This window comes from Oncorhynchus mykiss, chromosome 5, assembly GCF_013265735.2.
Source record: "Oncorhynchus mykiss isolate Arlee chromosome 5, USDA_OmykA_1.1, whole genome shotgun sequence".
Taxonomy (NCBI): Eukaryota; Metazoa; Chordata; class Actinopteri; order Salmoniformes; family Salmonidae; genus Oncorhynchus; species Oncorhynchus mykiss.
In genome coordinates, this window is record NC_048569.1 from 84,585,800 (window position 1) to 84,602,318 (window position 16,519).

Consider the following 16,519-nt stretch of genomic DNA (forward strand, 5'->3'; position numbering starts at 1 on the left):
GCCTTTTCCATCTTCGGGGGCTGTGTGTTTGAGTCAGTAGCATGTTAGGCTGAGTGTGTGTTTGAGTCAGTAGCATGTTGGGCTGTGTGTTGAGTAACTAGTCTGTTGGGCTGTGTGTTGAGTCAGTAGTCTGTTGGGCTGTGTGTTTGGGTCAATAACTTGTTGGGCTGAGTGTGTGTTGAGTCAGTAGCTTGTTGGGCTGTGTGTTTGAGTCAGTAGCCTGTTGGGCTGTGTGTTGAGTCAGTAGTCTGTTGGGCTGTGTGTTTGGGTCAATAACTTGTTGGGCTGAGTGTGTGTTGAGTCAGTAGCCTGTTGGGCTGTGTGTTTGAGTCAGTAGCCTGTTGGGCTGTGTGTTTGAGTCAGTAGCCTGTTGGGCAGTGTGTTTGAGTCAGTAGCCTGTGAGGCTGAATGTGTGTTGGGTTAGTAGCTAACTTTGAGATTGTTCTTGTTCAGCTCTCTCTCCAGGTTGCCTATGAGCGTGTCGATGCTCTCCTGCAGGTCTCGCAGGTTGACCCTGTTGCTGAGAACGGGGCTGATGTCCTGGATCTTCATGTAAGCCTGGTATGTGTGCTCTTTGGGGTTGTGGAGGGGCAGGATGCGCTCATCATCATCATCACACACCCTATCGTCTGACGGCTGACCGTCACTGGAGACATCGCTCTCCTCTGCTTCTCTCTCCTCTTCCTCCTTCTCTACAGGTCCCTCCATCACCTCCTGGAGTAGTGGGGGTTCCTGTTTTGCTGTAGGTGGCTCTGCCTGTCCTTCCTCCTGTCCACTGTCCAGTAATCCTTCCTGTCTCAGCTCCTCTCCCCCTTCCTTCCCCCTGTCCTCTCCTTCCTGTCCCTCCTCAGTGACCTCCATATCCTCAGAAGGAACATCATCATAGTCATTTTCCTCCTCGGCCAGAGGAGGGGGGAGGTAGCGCTCTCCACAGCGACTCCAGTCACCGGCGTAACGGTTGCTAGGGCTGTCCAGTCGGCCTGGCCTAGGTCGCAGCACCCCGGCCATCTCTGCATCACTCAAGTTCAGCACCTGGGGACGCTCCTTCCTCCGACGCAGGGGTGGAGCGGCAGGCTGGTCGGCTGGGCCGGGGTGCTCCAGGATGGGGGATGAGGTCTTTCCATGTGGGTCCACCACTATAAGGAGAGATGGAAAGACATAGGAGAGAGAAAGAAAGAGTTAGTTAAAGAGTAAACAGGAAGTTATTCAGTCAGTGCCATAGTCCTAGCTCTGTTAACTCCTGGTGTATGGCACAAGCTCTTCAAGCACTGTTGGTGCAAACCAATTAAAAAATATTATAATTTTCATTCAAGCACACTGTATACACAAGGTCCTCCTGGAGTCCAGCCACGATCTAAAGGTGGCAGTTTAGACATTAACCCATGCCATGCTGCATAGAAATATGCCAAAGCCACTCCAACACACTACTACTTCACTTCTACAGCTGTACATTTGACCTAGTCTTCAAATGTCTGTGAACTAACCTAACACACGTCCCTTCTGTGGGGTGAAGAAGGGGTAGGAGGGAATCACATGATATGAGCATGTCTGAGCCAGGAAGATGAACAGAACACTGAGCACGCCAACACTCCAACCACCACAGCCCAGTTACCTGTCTGTCTCTCTGTGTTCCTACTACACGGTGTCCCCCACAGTACACCTTTACATACCTCCTACAGTCAGTGGCGGAATAAAACAAAACAAACAGAACACATTTCAGAGGTAAAACTGATATGTCCACTCACTGCAACAAAAAGCAACCAGTCAAGCAGCCAGTTGACATGAACGACCTTGAAACTCGACTTTATTGTTACAGCTATTTCATGCTGAAGAAGGTAGAAAGTAAAGTACACAAGCCCCACAGTGGAACAGCAAAGCCAACAGCTGATTTTGATATCATGCTGTATGAATGCTTTCAATGAGTCCCACCGTAATGCCGGCGCGGTGTGCGGGGTATTTCGACAAAAACATCTGTAGAGTCCGGATGGTTTGACTAATTAAAAGCTGAGACTCCCACGAACACGTAACATGTTTTGCTCTATGACTTCACGAGCTACACAAGAGTTGTTAGAAGGTATGGGATTCTTCTACATTCTTCTACATAGGAAATCCCAGGACAAAGTGTCTATAATACTGTAATAAGCTCACATAGTTGCTGTCTCAAATTCCAAACTGTTGTCACTGTCATTTCCCAGTGAGCAAACAATTTCTGTACTTACATTCGTATAAATTCATTTTTTATCAGGTTTTTGCTTTGGCGGACCTTCTTTATTTATTGACATTTGTTTATATCAAATTGATTTGTGATCTACTTGTAGCCCTGGTTGTCCTGAAAATAACATGTTAAAACACTTCATTGTGAGGCTAAATATAAGGGCTGGATATACAGATAAATTAAAGTCAGATAAATGAAATGCCGATTTTTGCCGGGGTATCGTGACTGAGAGGGATGAGAAATTGTTGATGAACAGATGATGACTGTGTTACAGCGTGCAGTAGATGAACAGATGATGACTGTGTTACAGCGTGTAGTAGATGAACAGATGATGACTGTTACAGCGTGTAGTAGATGAACAGATGATGACTGTGTTACAGCGTGTAGTAGATGAACAGATGATGACTGTTACAGCGTGTAGTAGATGAACAGATGATGACTGTGTTACAGCGTGTAGTAGATGAACAGATGATGACTGTTACAGCGTGTAGTAGATGAACAGATGATGACTGTTACAGCGTGTAGTAGATGAACAGATGATGACTGTTACAGAGTGTAGTAGATGAACAGATGATGACTGTTACAGCGTGTAGTAGATGAACAGATGATGACTGTGTTACAGCGTGTAGTAGATGAACAGATGATGACTGTTACAGTGTATAGTAGATGAAAAGCAGGATCGTTCTTATTTCAGGGCTCAAGGAGGCATCTGCCATTGATCCAAGAATAAGCAAATAACCCCGAACCCCCATCACCTCAACCCCTGAACTCCCAGTCTCCCCATCCTGCCTGTGCCACACACCCTCCTGAACACTTCCAAATCCAGGGCTGCTCCCACTGTGCTGTCCCTGACCAGTTAAAAATATCCAGAGCCTCACACACCCTTCTCCCCTCCCCTCCCCTCCCCTCCCCTCCCCTCCCCTCCCCTCCCCTCCCCTCCCCTCCCCTCCCCTCCCCTCCCCATCCTCTCCCCTCCTCTCCTCCCCTCATCCTCTCCCCTCATCCTCTCCCCTATCCTCTCTCCTCTCCTCTCCTCTCCTCTCCTCTCCTCTCCCCTCACTCCCCCACTCTGCCATATTGTGATCTCTCCCTGACCACCTGCTCTCTGCCCAAACACACACGCCCGCAAGCACACATGCGCACACACACACACACAACACACACAAGCACGCCCACACACACACTCACCAGAAAAGCACAGCGGTCACCAAGGCCAAAGTGTCACACACACTTTCACCTCCTTATGAAATTCACCAAATACTAAGGCCAAGCAGTCACATACACAGGCACATATCTGCCCACACACACACACACACACCGTTCATTCACACCGTAACACCCTCCTCCCCCATTGAAGACATAGCAAGTACAGAGGACAAGCCAACTCTCCTAATCACATAACCCCAGACACACTCATACAATCCCAGAAACACATTCACACAACCCCAGACACACTCACACAACCCCAGAAACACATTCACACAACCCCAGACACACTCACACAACCCCAGAAACACATTCACATAACCCCAGACACACTCACACAACCCCAGAAACACATTCACATAACCCCAGACACACTCACACAACCCCAGAAACACATTCACACAACCCCAGACACATTCACACAACCCCAGAAACACATTCACATAACCCAGGTCACACACTCCAGGCCTATGCAACAATGCAGTGGAAGGTGTGGTCCTCGTGAAGAGGCTGGATATATCTCATAATGATTGTGAAATGATTGGGTGAAGCTGGGAGGGCTAAGGGTTAAGGTTAGGACTGGAATATCCTAGGTGGAGAGGGTACTAAAAGTCATATTTTAACAAAATCGTGCAGTTTGAGGCCATGTGGTGGAAAGTGATACGGGCATGGAGATAGAGGTGATGGCTAGTGGGTCTGGGTAGGAGTGATGTAGTTGATGGAGATAGGGGTGATGGCTAGTGGGTCTGGGTAGGAGTGATGTAGTTGATGGAGATAGAGGTGATGGCTAGTGGGTCTGGGTAGGAGTGATGTAGTTGATGGAGATAGGGGTGAGGGCTAGTGGGTCTGGGCAGGAGTGATGTAGTTGATGGAGATAGGGGTGATGGCTAGTGGGTCTGGGTAGGAGTGATGTAGTTGATGGAGATAGAGGTGATGGCTAGTGGGTCTGGGTAGGAGTGATGTAGTTGATGGAGATAGGGGTGAGGGCTAGTGGGTCTGGGCAGGAGTGATGTAGTTGATGGAGATAGGGGTGATGGCTAGTGGGTCTGGGTAGGAGTGATGTAGTTGATGGAGATAGGGGTGAGGGCTAGTGGGTCTGGGTAGGAGTGATGTAGTTGATGGAGATAGGGGTGAGGGCTAGTGGGTCTGGGCAGGAGTGATGTAGTTGATCGAGATGGGGTGAGGGCTAGTGGGTTTGGGTAGGAGTGATGTAGTTGATGGAGATAGGGGTGATGGCTAGTGGGTCTGGGTAGGAGTGATGTAGTTGATGGAGATAGGGGTGAGGGCTAGTGGGTCTGGGTAGGAGTGATGTAGTTGATGGAGATAGTGGTGAGGGCTAGTGGGTTTGGGTAGGAGTGATGTAGTTGATGGAGATAGGGGTGATGGCTAGTGGGTCTGGGTAGGAGTGATGTAGTTGATGGAGATAGGGGTGATGGCTAGTGGGTCTGGGTAGGAGTGATGTAGTTGATGGAGATAGGGGTGATGGCTAGTCGTCTGGGTAGGAGTGATGTAGTTGATGGAGATAGGGGTGATGGCTAGTGGGTCTGGGTAGGAGTGATGTAGTTGATGGAGATAGGGGTGAGGGCTAGTGGGTCTGGGCAGGAGTGATGTAGTTGATGTTCGCATGATGTTTGTTTTGTACTGATAAAATATCAAATAAAATCGTATAAAAAAAATAATAAAGGTCATGTTTTAACATATTAATAAGCAGAATGGGATTCAATTTGGAGGGCAGGGACAGCGAGGAGTATAAAGATCAGCTGCTTGCCTTGCATGTATAAGCTTAAGCAATACACCATGCAGTGTAGGTAAACAACACTATGATGTTAAATGCAGTTAGTGCAGTTGGAATGTTAGTGATCTGAGGGGATCAGACAGGTTTAGCCTTACAGGCTTCTATTCTCCATCCTCCTTAGACTTAAACAATAACACAGGCTTTGACATCTAAACCGCCTAGCAACCCAACACTCATACCCCTCTCTCTCTCATATCCTCCCTCTATCCCTGTACTCGACGGTGCGTATCTGTTCTCATGTCACCGTACACACAAAGAAGACAGCTGCTGAGAGCAGAACAGTTGGACAGGGAGACAAATTACCAACCATAGAGCCACAGTTGGTCCAGGATGTCTGTCTGCATCCCAAACAGCACCCTACAGGGTGTCTGTCTGCATCCCAAACAGCACACTACAGGGTGTCTGTCTGCATCCCAAACGGCACTCTGCCCAGAGTGGGTGAAAACGCAATTTGGTGAGGAAATTTCACTTCCTTATGTTGTAAAGTACATTTTAACAAGACAAATATGATTATTCATGTTTTGAATAGTTCAATGGGGTCTTTCTCTAATATATCATTAACATATCATTAACATTACAGTTGAAGTCGGAAGTCGGTTAGGACATCTACTTTGTGCATGACACAAGTCATTTTTCAACAATTGTTTACAGACAGATTATTTCACTAATAATTCACTGTATCACAATTCCAGTGGGTCAGAAGTTTACAGTGCCTTGCGAAAATATTCGGCCCCCTTGAACTTTGCGACCTTTTGCCACATTTCAGGCTTCAAACATAAAGATATAAAACTGTATTTTTTTGTGAAGAATCAACAACAAGTGGGACACAATCATGAAGTGGAACGACATTTATTGGATATTTCAAACTTTTTTAACAAATCAAAAACTGAAAAATTGGGCGTGCAAAATTATTCAGCCCCTTTACTTTCAGTGCAGCAAACTCTCTCCAGAAGTTCAGTGAGGATCTCTGAATGATCCAATGTTGACCTAAATGACTAATGATGATAAATACAATCCACCTGTGTGTAATCAAGTCTCCGTATAAATGCACCTGCACTGTGATAGTCTCAGAGGTCCGTTAAAAGCGCAGAGAGCATCATGAAGAACAAGGAACACACCAGGCAGCTCCGAGATACTGTTGTGAAGAAGTTTAAAGCCGGATTTGGATACAAAAAGATTTCCCAAGCTTTAAACATCCCAAGGAGCACTGTGCAAGCGATAATATTGAAATGGAAGGAGTATCAGACCACTGCAAATCTACCAAGACCTGGCCGTCCCTCTAAACATTCAGCTCATACAAGGAAAAGACTGATCAGAGACGCAGCCAAGAGGCCCATGATCACTCTGGATGAACTGCAGAGATCTACAGCTGAGGTGGGAGACTCTGTCCATAGGACAACAATCAGTCGTATATTGCACAAATCTGGCCTTTATGGAAGAGTGGCAAGAAGAAAGCCATTTCTTAAAGATATCCATAAAAAGTGTTGTTTAAGGTTTGCCACAAGCCACCTGGGAGACACACGAAACATGTGGAAGAAGGTGCTCTGGTCAGATGAAACCAAAATTGAACTTTTTGGCAACAATGCAAAACGTTATGTTTGGCGTAAAAGCAACACAGCTGATCACACCATCTCCACTGTCAAACATGGTGGTGGCAGCATCATGGTTTGGGCCTGCTTTTCTTCAGCAGGGACAGGGAAGATGGTTAAAATTGATGGGAAGGTGGATGGAGCCAAATACAGGACCATTCTGGAAGAAAACCTGATGGAGTCTGCAAAAGACCTGAGACTGGGACAGAGATTTGTCTTCCAACAAGACAATGATCCAAAACATAAAGCAAAATCTACAATGGAATGGTTCAAAAATAAACATATCCAGGTGTTAGAATGGCCAAGTCAAAGTCCAGACCTGAATCCAATCGAGAATCTGTGGAAAGAACTGAAAACTGCTGTTCACAAATGCTCTCCATCCAACCTCACTGAGCTCGAGCTGTTTTGCAAGGAGGAATGGGAAAAAATGTCAGTCTCTCGATGTGCAAAACTGATAGAGACATACCCCAAGCGACTTACAGCTGTAATCGCAGCAAAAGGTGGCGCTACAAAGTATTAACTTAAGGGGGCTGAATAATTTTGCACGCCCAATTTTTCAGTTTTTGATTTGTTAAAAAAGTTTGAAATATCCAATAAATGTCGTTCCACTTCATGATTGTGTCCCACTTGTTGTTGATTCTTCACAAAAAAATACAGTTTTATGTTTGAAGCCTGAAATGTGGCAAAAGGTCGCAAAGTTCAAGGGGGCCGAATACTTTCGCAAGGCACTGTATACCCACAGTAAAACGAGTTTTATATCGACATAGATCGTACTTTTTGGAGAAATGTCCTCTGGTCTGATGAAACAAAAATAGAACTGTTTGGCCATATTGACCATCGTTATGTTTAGAGGAAAAAGGGGAGGCTTGCAAGCCGAAGAACACCATCCCAAACGTGAAGCACGGGGGTGGCAGCATCATGTTGTGGGGGTGCTTTGCTGCAGGAGAGAATGGTGCACTTCACAAAATAGATGGCATCATGAAGATGGAAAATTATGTGGCAACATCTCAAGACATCAGTCAGGAAGTTAAAGCTTGGTCGCAAATGGTTCTTCCAAATGGACAATGACCCCAAGCATACTTCCAAAGTTGTGGCAAAATGGCTTAAGGACAACAAAGTCAAGGTATTGGAGTGGCCATCACAAAGCCCTGACCTCAATCCCATAGAAAATGTGTGGGCAGAACTGAAAAAGCATGTGCTAGCAAAGAGGCCTACAAACCTGACTCAGTTACACCAGCTCTGTCAGGAGGAATGGGCCAAAATTCACCCAACTTATTGTGGGAAGCTTGTGGAAGGCTCCCCAAAACGTTTGACCCAAGTTATTTAATTTAAAGGAAATGCTGCCAAATACTAATTGAGTGTATGTAAACTTCTGACCCACTTGGAATATGATGAAAGAAATAAAAGCTGAAATAAATCATTCTCGCTACTATCATTCTGACATTTCACATTCTTAAAATAAAGTGGTGATTCTAACTAATTTAAGACAGGGAATTTGAACTTGGATTAAATGTCAGGAATTGTGAAAAACTGAGTTAAATTGTATTTGGCTAAGGTGTATGTACATTTCTGACTTCAACTATATATAAAAGGTCAGATTTCGTAACCTAATAAATCTGATAATAAGCCCTGAGCTCTGTTGACATCGTGGTGCAGGTTTCTCTTTTGAGGATTTTACATATTGTGGTCGTCGTCGTTAAAGTTGCTTCCATGGGTCACAAAAAGCTAAAATAGCATGACACCAGCTGAAATAAATGTCAAATGCTTTGAAAATAAAAAGCTTGGTATACGCTCAGTGCGCCGTTGACATTTCACAGAGACACGCTTATTTTTGTGAGAAATCTTTGAAAAAGAACAGGAATGTCGAATTAGTATGAAAAGCGTATACTAAAATATGAAAATACTACACGTCATGTCTCTAAATTGATATCCATCTTACCTTACCTTATATTGTATCTTTATCTTTAATTCTTGCACAAAACCCAGCCTAGCTGATGCGAAGCAATTTTCCACATTTTTTACCACTTTGTTTCTCTGGCCTCCATTGATTTAGTCACCCTAATTCTGGCCATGCTACAAGGGTAAAAACTTGACAAACGTTTGGACGGATTAGGATAGAGACCAGAAGTTTGGACCTTTTGAAAAGTATTCAGACCCCTTCACTTTTTCCACATTTTGTTACATTAGAGCATAATTCTAAAATTGATTAAATTATTTTTCTCATCAATCTACACACAATACCCCACTTAATATAATGTTTACATACCCTACATTACTCATCTCATATGTATACGTATATACTGTACTCTATATCATCTACTGCATCTTTATGTAATACATGTATCACTAGCCACTTTGTTTACATACCCTACATTACTCATCTCATATGTATATACTGTACTCGATACCATCTACTGCATCTTGCCATGCCGTTCTGTACCATCACTCATTCATATATCTTTATGTACATATTCTTCATCCCTTTACACTTGTGTGTATAAGGTAGTAGTTTTGGAATTGTTAGGTTAGATTACTCATTGGTTACTACTGCATTGTCGGAACTAGAAGCACAAGCATTTCACTACACTCACATTAACATCTGCTAACCATGTGTATGTGACAAATAACATTTGATTTTTATTTAATGACACACTTTTGCAAATGTATTGAAAATAAAAAACAGAAATACCTTATTGTGACCAGTTTCAGGAAAGTAGGCGTTTGTCGCACGTTACTACTTCACAGGAGTAAACATAATGTTTGTTAGCTTTAGCTACCTGCAGATTCATACTACAGCTATGACAATGTTTGTATTGGTAGTAGTATGAGATGGGATTATGCCGGTTCATTGTTTAGCTACCTGCAGATTCATACTACAGCTATGACAATGTTTGTATTGGTAGTAGTATGAGATGGGATTATGCCGGTTCATTGTTTAGCTACCTGCAGATTCATACTACAGCTATGACAATGTTTGTATTGGTAGTAGTATGAGATGGGATTATGCCGGTTCATTGTTTAGCTACCTGCAGATTCATACTATAGCTATGACAATGTTTGTATTGGTAGTAGTATGAGTTGGGATTATGCCGGTTCATTGTTTAGCTAGCTAAATGACTAAACAAAAGACTCCACTTCGGCCAGATTATTACACGACCCATCAAATTAGCCAGGTGTGTCTGGGGGTGGATATGGCCATCCATTGTATTTCATGAACATGTGTACATGTCTAGACAATAGTGACCCATCCACTTAGCTAGATGTGGCTGAGGGATGGTTATAGAATTTCCTTCACATGACCCATCAATGTAGATAAGTGTGGCGGGTAAGCGTCATCTAATAATGATAAAATATCAGGACACTTTCTGTTTTGATATCGCTACTATGCAAGGTTCCACTTGACTGTACCGTTTACACTTTCTGTATCCTGTGCATGTGACAAATAAATGTAAACTTTATTTGATATAGCGTGTGTTACCACATAGCCTCACATGTGAATCCTTAAAGAGATGGGTGGGGCTAAGACGTAAGAGGGTGTGAACGATGCTGAATGGGTGTAGACAAAGAAGAGCTCTCCAGTACCAAAACATTCAAGGGCCATTTTCTCAAATGTGGGGTTATAAATGATTCAACTTTCAAACATAATTACGTTCCCATTGTTCCTCAATTGCAGTGTATCATATACCATTTTCTAGCCCTGAGTCTCTACTTTAATCCAATGTAAAAAACACAATTTCAAATTTTTCTACATAAGACCGAATCCAGGTGGTCGTCATACTTATATAGGTATTCAGACCCTTTGCTATGATACTCGAAATTGAGCTCAGGTGCATCCTGTTTTCGTTGATCATCCTTGAGATGTTTCTACAACTTGATTTGAGTCCATCTGTGGTACATTCAATTGATTGGACACAATTTGCAAAGGCACCTGTCTATATAAGGCCCCACAGTTGACAGTGCATGTCAGAGCAAAAACCAAAACACCAAGCCATGAGGTCAAAGAAAATGTCTGTAGAGCTCCGGGATAGGATTGTGTCGAGGCACAGATCTGGGGACGGGTACCAAAACATATCTGCAGCATTGAAGGTCCCAAAGAACACAGTGGCTTCCATCAATCTTAAATGGAAGAAGTTTGGAACCACCAAGACTCTTCCTAGATCTGGCCAGAGCCCGGACTTGAACCCGATTGAACATCTCTGGAGTGACCTGAAAATAGCTGTGCAGCAACGTTTCCTATCCAACCTGACAGACAGAGCTTGAGAAGATCTGCAGAGAAGAATTTGAGAAACTCTCCAAATATAGGTGTGCCAAGCTTGTAGCATCATACCCAAGAAGACTCGCGGTCAAAACTGTAATCGCTGCCAAAGGTGCTTCAACAAAGTACTAAGGGTCTGAATAGTTATGTAAATGTTACATTTCAGTTTTTTATTTTTAATAAACTTGCAAACATTTCTAAAAACCTGTTTTTGCTCTGTCATTATGGGGTATTGTGTGTTGATTGATGGGGGGGAAAAACTATCAATTTTAGAATAATGCTGTAACGTAACAAATTGTGGAAAAAGTCAAGGGGTCTGAATACTTTCTGAATGCACTGTATCTACACAATTAACATAGTATGTTACCCATTGGTCAAAAGATGCGTTTTTGATTCGACACTTTACACCCTATTCCCTTTATAGTGCACTTATTTTGACCAGGGCCAATAGGGCTCTGAACAAAAGAAATGCAATATATAGGGAATAGGGTGCCATATTTTCTCTGGACAGTGATTTATATAAAAGCGCCACTACCCAATGAGCTTGGTTTACAACAAGGCTTTGGCCCTCCCAATATGATGAAGCACTCTGTGGCGCATTTCATCTATGACGATCGAACAGATGGCAGCGAATGGCTAATTGCTGTGTGTGTGTGTGTCAGCCAAGCCAAACCACCAGAGATCAAAGCGCCAGCCCAGCCTTTTAAAGTAATGTTTGGAACAGAACCACAGAGCTAGGAGCAATTTGCACTAGAAAGCAGTTCCACCAACATAGTGCCCTTCTAGGAAAGGTCTTGCTTTTGGGTGAGTGCTTTTTAAAGTCAGTAAATGTAATTAGTTGTTTATTAAGTAGTTGGCTCAGTGATTCACAATGCCCAGGATGTTCATAATCACAGATTGCCTGATCTTAAAGCCTCATACATCCACTGCAAGATAAAGTACCTAGTAATTAAGCTAGTCATTAATAAACTATAAAAAATGGATGAAGGATGAAGTTGACTAGATTTTAATTTATCCCTGACCAAGATGGCTTCCATTATCTGCTACATTCTAGAGTTATGAAGGTTTATGACATAGGTCACTCTAGTAATATTGCATTTCTATGGTGGAGGTTACCTGGCCATAGCTGCAAAAGGTAGTGCAGCACCTCGATGTGCTTCTTAAAGTGCAGGGCACTGGCCAGCTCTTCTGAGTCGATGAAGACGCGGTTGCTATGGCAGCTGGCCTCCTGGCGTTGGCTGAGCAGCACGGGGCCGAAGCACACTGCCAGGTTCTGACACGTCATCTTGTTGACGTCGTGGTGCGACGCCACCAGCTTCAGGTGGTCCAGCAGCCTCCGTAGGGTCAACTGGGATCACACAGACAGAGAGCATGCTGGGTCAGGGCAGGCTAACACAACTGTACTGCGCTGCCTCAGATATTTTCTCTTTTTACAGCATGGTTCCAGAAACTACAGGGAGGATTCGTAATCAGGCCAGCTCAGTACAGCTTGGTTTGGCTCAGGTACGGCTCAGTAGTGTGAAAAGCCCTTAAAAGGATCTTCTCCTTACCCTCTCCACCTCTGGCAGGTTCTCCAGCAGGCTGACAGTCTGCTCTGTGTCCGCCAGGTCGTTCTCACATCCTCCTGCTCCAATACGCAGAGGCCTCTTAGCCATGGAGTCTAACACAGCCTCATACAGGTGCTTAGTGATGAGGGGGTACGGCAACTCACGCAGGTAGTCCTTCAGCACACCTGGAGAGAGGAAGGGATGGACAGAGAGAAAGAGGGAGGGAGAGAGAGACAGAGGCAAGAGAGAGAGGGGGGCGAGAGAGGGTGGGGGGGAGAAGGAGAGCATGAGAAACCCTTTATGGAATGAACAGAATAATAAGCTCTGATTATAACAACTCTGGCAACGATGATGACAGCAACCAGATGTTACTTCAGAGGGCAGAAAATATTTTCACCAGAAAGAAGACCATGAAGAACACCACTGTCTGTCTGTGCCATCTGGACCTGATTCAGGCTCGATCAGCTGGGCTTTAGATGCTTTTTTCACAGCTCAATCGAGTGAAACACACTACCTCTTATGTACTTCACAAGACAGCTTAAATACCTGACAAATTGCTAACAATATAATCTTTATGAAGAGACGTTATTGAGAAATCAAAGGCTTTTCTTCTCCCTTACTTTTACACAGCAGGCTGGGCCTGGTACACACTCTGCTGGCTGCCAAGGATTTTAGGACCCATTGTTGTGGTGGGCTCTGTTCTGGGGGCATCTAGGGCAATGCCTGATTGGAATCGGGCGTGACATGGCAGCCTGAGAATGTTGAAGAGGGGGTGGGGGGGACTCGATTCTGTGATGGTGGAGACTTTTAAACCTGTAACTCCAGCCACATTCAGCCTCCAACAGGCCCAGACAAAAGAGGCGAGCAAACATGAAACCCACACTGTCTGTCTCCACTAAGCCCCCTTAAAAGTATTTTATTTTCCTCAAAGGCGAGGAGAAAAAATAACAGACAGATATGGAAATAAAGAAAGACGTCTTGGCAGCGTGTCAATTCTCAGCGGTGGAATGGATTGATATTATTATATTTTTTTCTGTGCGTAACTAGCTATCACTTTTCAGAGCAGAACTTTGAGTTGGGCAGTCAGTGGGTTCTCAGTGATTTGGAGACAGAGACTGAGGCTGTTTCAGTTAGTAACTACTACAGGTCCATTACCATACAAAGACAACTTCAGTTCAGACGCATGTACGTGACTAGATTGACAATAACATCCAGATTAAGCCGCTGTAAATAGAGCTGCTTAATCAATTAAGCATGGCATATAACCAGTACAATCAGTACACTTAATTGGGTTTTGGCTTTTTTCACAACAGTTTTCCAGAGTATAACTACAAAGGTATAAGAAGAACTTTATGTAAATTGTTACCCATATTTTATTTCTAACATACTACATTACAACTCACGGTCTAGTCGTCTTGCCTAACAGCTTTATAGGAGAAATAAGAGCATGAATCAATGTTCACTTTTTAATCCTGTCCAATCCCGTTGTTCACTTAAGGAAGAGGGAGTCATTAACTTAATGCTGTCCCGTCTTTTTCAGACTGCCTGGTATAATCTCTATCCATGCTACCCTCTAGTCCAGATAGAAACAAGCATGAAACAAAGAGCAGACCCAAATCATACTGGGAATCTGGGATTAGGCTGCTTTTTAGTATGTGGAATAACCAGCATTTCCTCCCCAGAGATGGACTAATAAAGTACTATTCTATTCTACATCCAGAACATGTAGTCTGGCGGGAATGCAGTAGGTGGACTTCTGTTGACAGAGTGATGTAGATTCAGTCCACTGTTGAAAACTCCCAGATGCCCATCAGGCTGAGTTGTGTTATACTCATCACCAGACTCCTGCAGTTTAAGGATGGGATCTGCAGTAGGGGAAACAGCGCCACTGGCTGTCCCACTACAGCTGTTTTAGGTTTTGTTGTCGAGCTGAGATGTTGTTGTTGTTGCAGTACATATTGTGTTCTTCAGTCGCGAGTGCAATGATGTCCGAGGTGACAGTGTCCATTGTTTTCAGTAACTTGTTTGTTGTTGTAATATCACAAACCAACATGGCCTTTTCAACATTAAGGATTCTAGCTTCAAACACACTGGCAAGAGCATAGTCTAGTGGTAAGACTGGTTACAAATCCAATCTAAAGAAAATATATATAGTAGGACCCTATGTTAAAGATTTATACATACTGTATGCTCTTTAAAGTTGTTGCTGTGTAAGAAAGGATTTCCCTCCTATATCGCTCCTGACCTACAGTACATAAAACTCAGGGGTGTTACCGTTTCTTTCCCTTCCTCTGTCCCTAACTCAGGTCTGTTTTTCACATCAGGAGTCAGAATCTGAGCCCCCTCCATAACTGTACTCAAGACCCAACATGCCTCAACATAGCAGTGCAGAGGACAGTCTGCCGTTTGTGCATTCCTACACCACATAGCCATGGTGGTGCTGCAGATTTTATTCTACTAAAAAACAACTAAGTTTGCTGTGTCAAGCCATCATGGTAGGCACTTAAAGCATCATCCTGTCTCTCTCTCAATTAAATTCAATTCAAGTGACTTTATTGGCATGGGAAACATATGTTTACATTGCCAAAGCAAGTGAAATGGATAAACAAACGTGAACAGTAAATATTACAATAACGCAAGTTCCAAAAGAATAAAGACATTTCAAATGTCATATTATGTCTATATACAGTGTTGTAACAATGTGCAAATAGTTAAAGTACAAAACTGAAAATAAATAAACATAAATATGGGTTCAATTTACAATGGTGTTTGTTCTTCACTGGTTGACCTTTTCTTGTGGCAACAGGTCACAAATCTTGCTGCTGTGATGGCACACTGTGGTATTTCACCCAATAGATATGGGAGTTCATCAAAATTGGATTTGTTTTCGAATTCTTTGTGGGTCTGTGTAATCTGAGGGAAATATGTGTCTCTAATATGGTCATACATTTGGCAGGAGGTTAGGAAGTACAGCTCAGTTTCCACCTCATTTTGTGGGCAGTGAGCACATAGTGTCACGGGTGTCGAATGAAGAGGGCCAAAGAGCAGCTTGGTGAGTGTACATATTCCTTTTATTTAGGATGATGACGCCGACAAAAAACAATACACAATACAAACAACCGTGAAGCTTAAGGCTATGTGCCACAAACAAAGATTACTACCCACCCTGAACGAGGGAAAAAGGGCTACCTAAGTATGGTTCCCAATCAGAGACAACGATAGACAGCTGTCCCTGATTGAGAACCAAACCCGGCCAAAACATAGAAATAAAGAAACATAGAAAACAAAACATAGAATGCCCACCCCACATCCCACCCTGACCTAACCAAATAGAGAAATAAAACGGCTCTTTGAGGTCAGGGCGTGACACATAGCCTGTCTTCTCTAGAGAGCCAGGTCTGCCTACAGTGACCTTTCTCAATAGCAAGGCTATGCTCACTGAGTCTGTACATAGTTAAAGCTTTCCTTAAGTTTGGGTCAGTCACAGTGGTCAGGTATTCTGCCACTGTTCACTCTCTGTTTAGGGCCAAATAGCATTCTAGTTTGCTCTGTTTTTTTGTTAATTCTTTCCAATGTGTCAAGTAATTATCTTTTTGTTTGCTCATGGTTTGGTTGGGTCTAATTGTGTTGCTGTCCTGGGGCTCTGTGGGGTCTCTTTGTGTTTGTGTACAGAGCCCCAGGACCAGCTTGCTTAGGGGACTCTTCTCCAGGTTCATCTCTCTGTAGGTGATGGCTTTGTTATGGAAGGTTTGGGAATCGCTTCTTTTTAGTATGAAATGTAGAAATGTAACGTCTCTTTTCTGGATTTTGATAATTAGAGGGTATCGGCCTAATTCTGCTCTGCAGGCATTATTTGGAGCTTTAAATTGTACACAGAGGATATTTTTGCAGAATTATGCATGCAGTCTCAAT

The 16,519-nt window shown here is 43.6% G+C and overlaps 1 protein-coding gene across 2 annotated transcripts in view; it reads right to left on the reverse strand.

Moving 5' to 3' along the window:
* Positions 1–221: 221 nt before the first annotated feature.
* syde2 (synapse defective 1, Rho GTPase, homolog 2 (C. elegans)) overlaps positions 222–16,519 on the reverse strand; it is an 84,438-nt gene continuing 68,140 nt past the window's right edge. For both annotated transcript variants that reach the window (XM_021604584.2, XM_021604586.2), the window contains exons 5-7: positions 12,611–12,792; positions 12,177–12,408; positions 222–1,136 (exon numbers count right to left, since the gene is read on the reverse strand). In XM_021604584.2, coding sequence (XP_021460259.2) covers positions 421–1,136; positions 12,177–12,408; positions 12,611–12,792 — 1,130 coding nt within the window. In that variant the 3' untranslated portion in view covers positions 222–420. The remainder of the gene's footprint in view (positions 1,137–12,176; positions 12,409–12,610; positions 12,793–16,519) is intronic.